The 1,098-nt window shown below is 48.1% G+C and overlaps 1 protein-coding gene across 1 annotated transcript; it reads left to right on the top strand.

Annotated features, from left to right (window-relative positions):
• The first annotated feature begins 520 nt into the window (after positions 1-520).
• Positions 521-886, top strand: rprma (reprimo, TP53 dependent G2 arrest mediator candidate a). Its single transcript, XM_071523067.1, has one exon. The coding sequence runs from the start codon at positions 521-523 to the stop codon at positions 827-829; it is 309 nt and encodes a 102-aa protein (XP_071379168.1). The 3' UTR covers positions 830-886.
• The last annotated feature ends 212 nt before the right edge of the window (positions 887-1,098 follow it).

The following is a 1,098-nucleotide window of genomic DNA, read 5'->3' as shown; positions in this document are numbered from 1 at the left end:
CCACCAATACACACATACACACACACCCACACACACGCACATGCACACATACATACATACACACACACACACACACACACACACACACACACACACACATACAGTATACATACATACATACATACATACATACATAGGCTACATACAGTAGGCCTACATACATGAGGCTCAGTCTCATGGTGGCGCTCTTGCTGTGTTCTGTGTCCTGACTGCTCAGCACTGCCCGCCCTGGAATGGTTTCACCCAGGCAGGTATAGCTGGGCTATAATAACCACGGGTTGCTGGATTCATTCCGCTGTGAAACTGGCTACGGGACACATGACATCTCCAGTAATGCGATGCCAAAGCAGATTCATAAACTCCAGAAGAGCCTTACCTGATCTGAAGGAACTTCTTCAACTCCCCGCCTCATCATCTTTAGTTTCACTTGATGACAATTTCTCTGGGATCGCGTCAGGTGCTTTTTTCCGGCTTTCGCATCCCTCGCACTGGTGATATCTGAAAGTTTAACAAAGTGGAGATGAATACCACCGGGTTCAACCAAACGGAGAGCGGACTGTTCAACAAGACAGAGGAGTTTTTTTGCTGCAACTTTTCATCCGTGGTGACTGATAATGGCTTTGTGGCCGCCGCTCCGGACGAGAGAAGCCTCTTCATCATGCGGGTCGTGCAAATAGCCGTCATGTGCGTTTTGTCCCTCACGGTGGTGTTTGGCATATTCTTCTTGGGTTGCAACCTTCTCATAAAGTCAGAGGGAATGATCAACTTTTTGGTAACGGACAGGAGACCGTCAAAAGAAGTGGAGGCAGTTATTGTCGGAGCCTACTGATTGATACGGACCGTTACATTTAAGTTGCGAGTCCGTGAGTCCAGCAGCTGATGTCTGATGGAGACGGATGAGAGGAGCGGCGACGGTCGTCTGCCCAAACGAACCCTTGTTTTCATACTGGGTGTTAAACATAACTTCAGAGGAACAGTCACCATGTAAGTGGTATTTGAATCCTGCTGGTGACTGAGGTATACAGGTATTCATCCTTAATTCCTGTGGCTGAAACGTTATGCCAACGTTATGCCAAGACTCACGCATCCCCAAGAGCC

The sequence above is a fragment of the Centroberyx affinis genome, unplaced genomic scaffold (assembly GCF_046629955.1).
Source record: "Centroberyx affinis isolate AG114_WGS23_722 - 3 ecotype Tasmania unplaced genomic scaffold, CSIRO-AGI_Caff_v1 ptg001058l_1, whole genome shotgun sequence".
Lineage (NCBI taxonomy): Eukaryota > Metazoa > Chordata > Actinopteri > Beryciformes > Berycidae > Centroberyx > Centroberyx affinis.
The sequence above is the reverse complement of the archived record's forward strand: the minus strand, read 5'-3'. Positions and strand labels throughout refer to the sequence as shown.

Coding starts and splice junctions, on each gene's coding strand:
- rprma (XM_071523067.1), top strand. CDS start 521: ATGAATACCACCGGGTTCAACCAAACGGAGAGCGGACTGTTCAACAAG.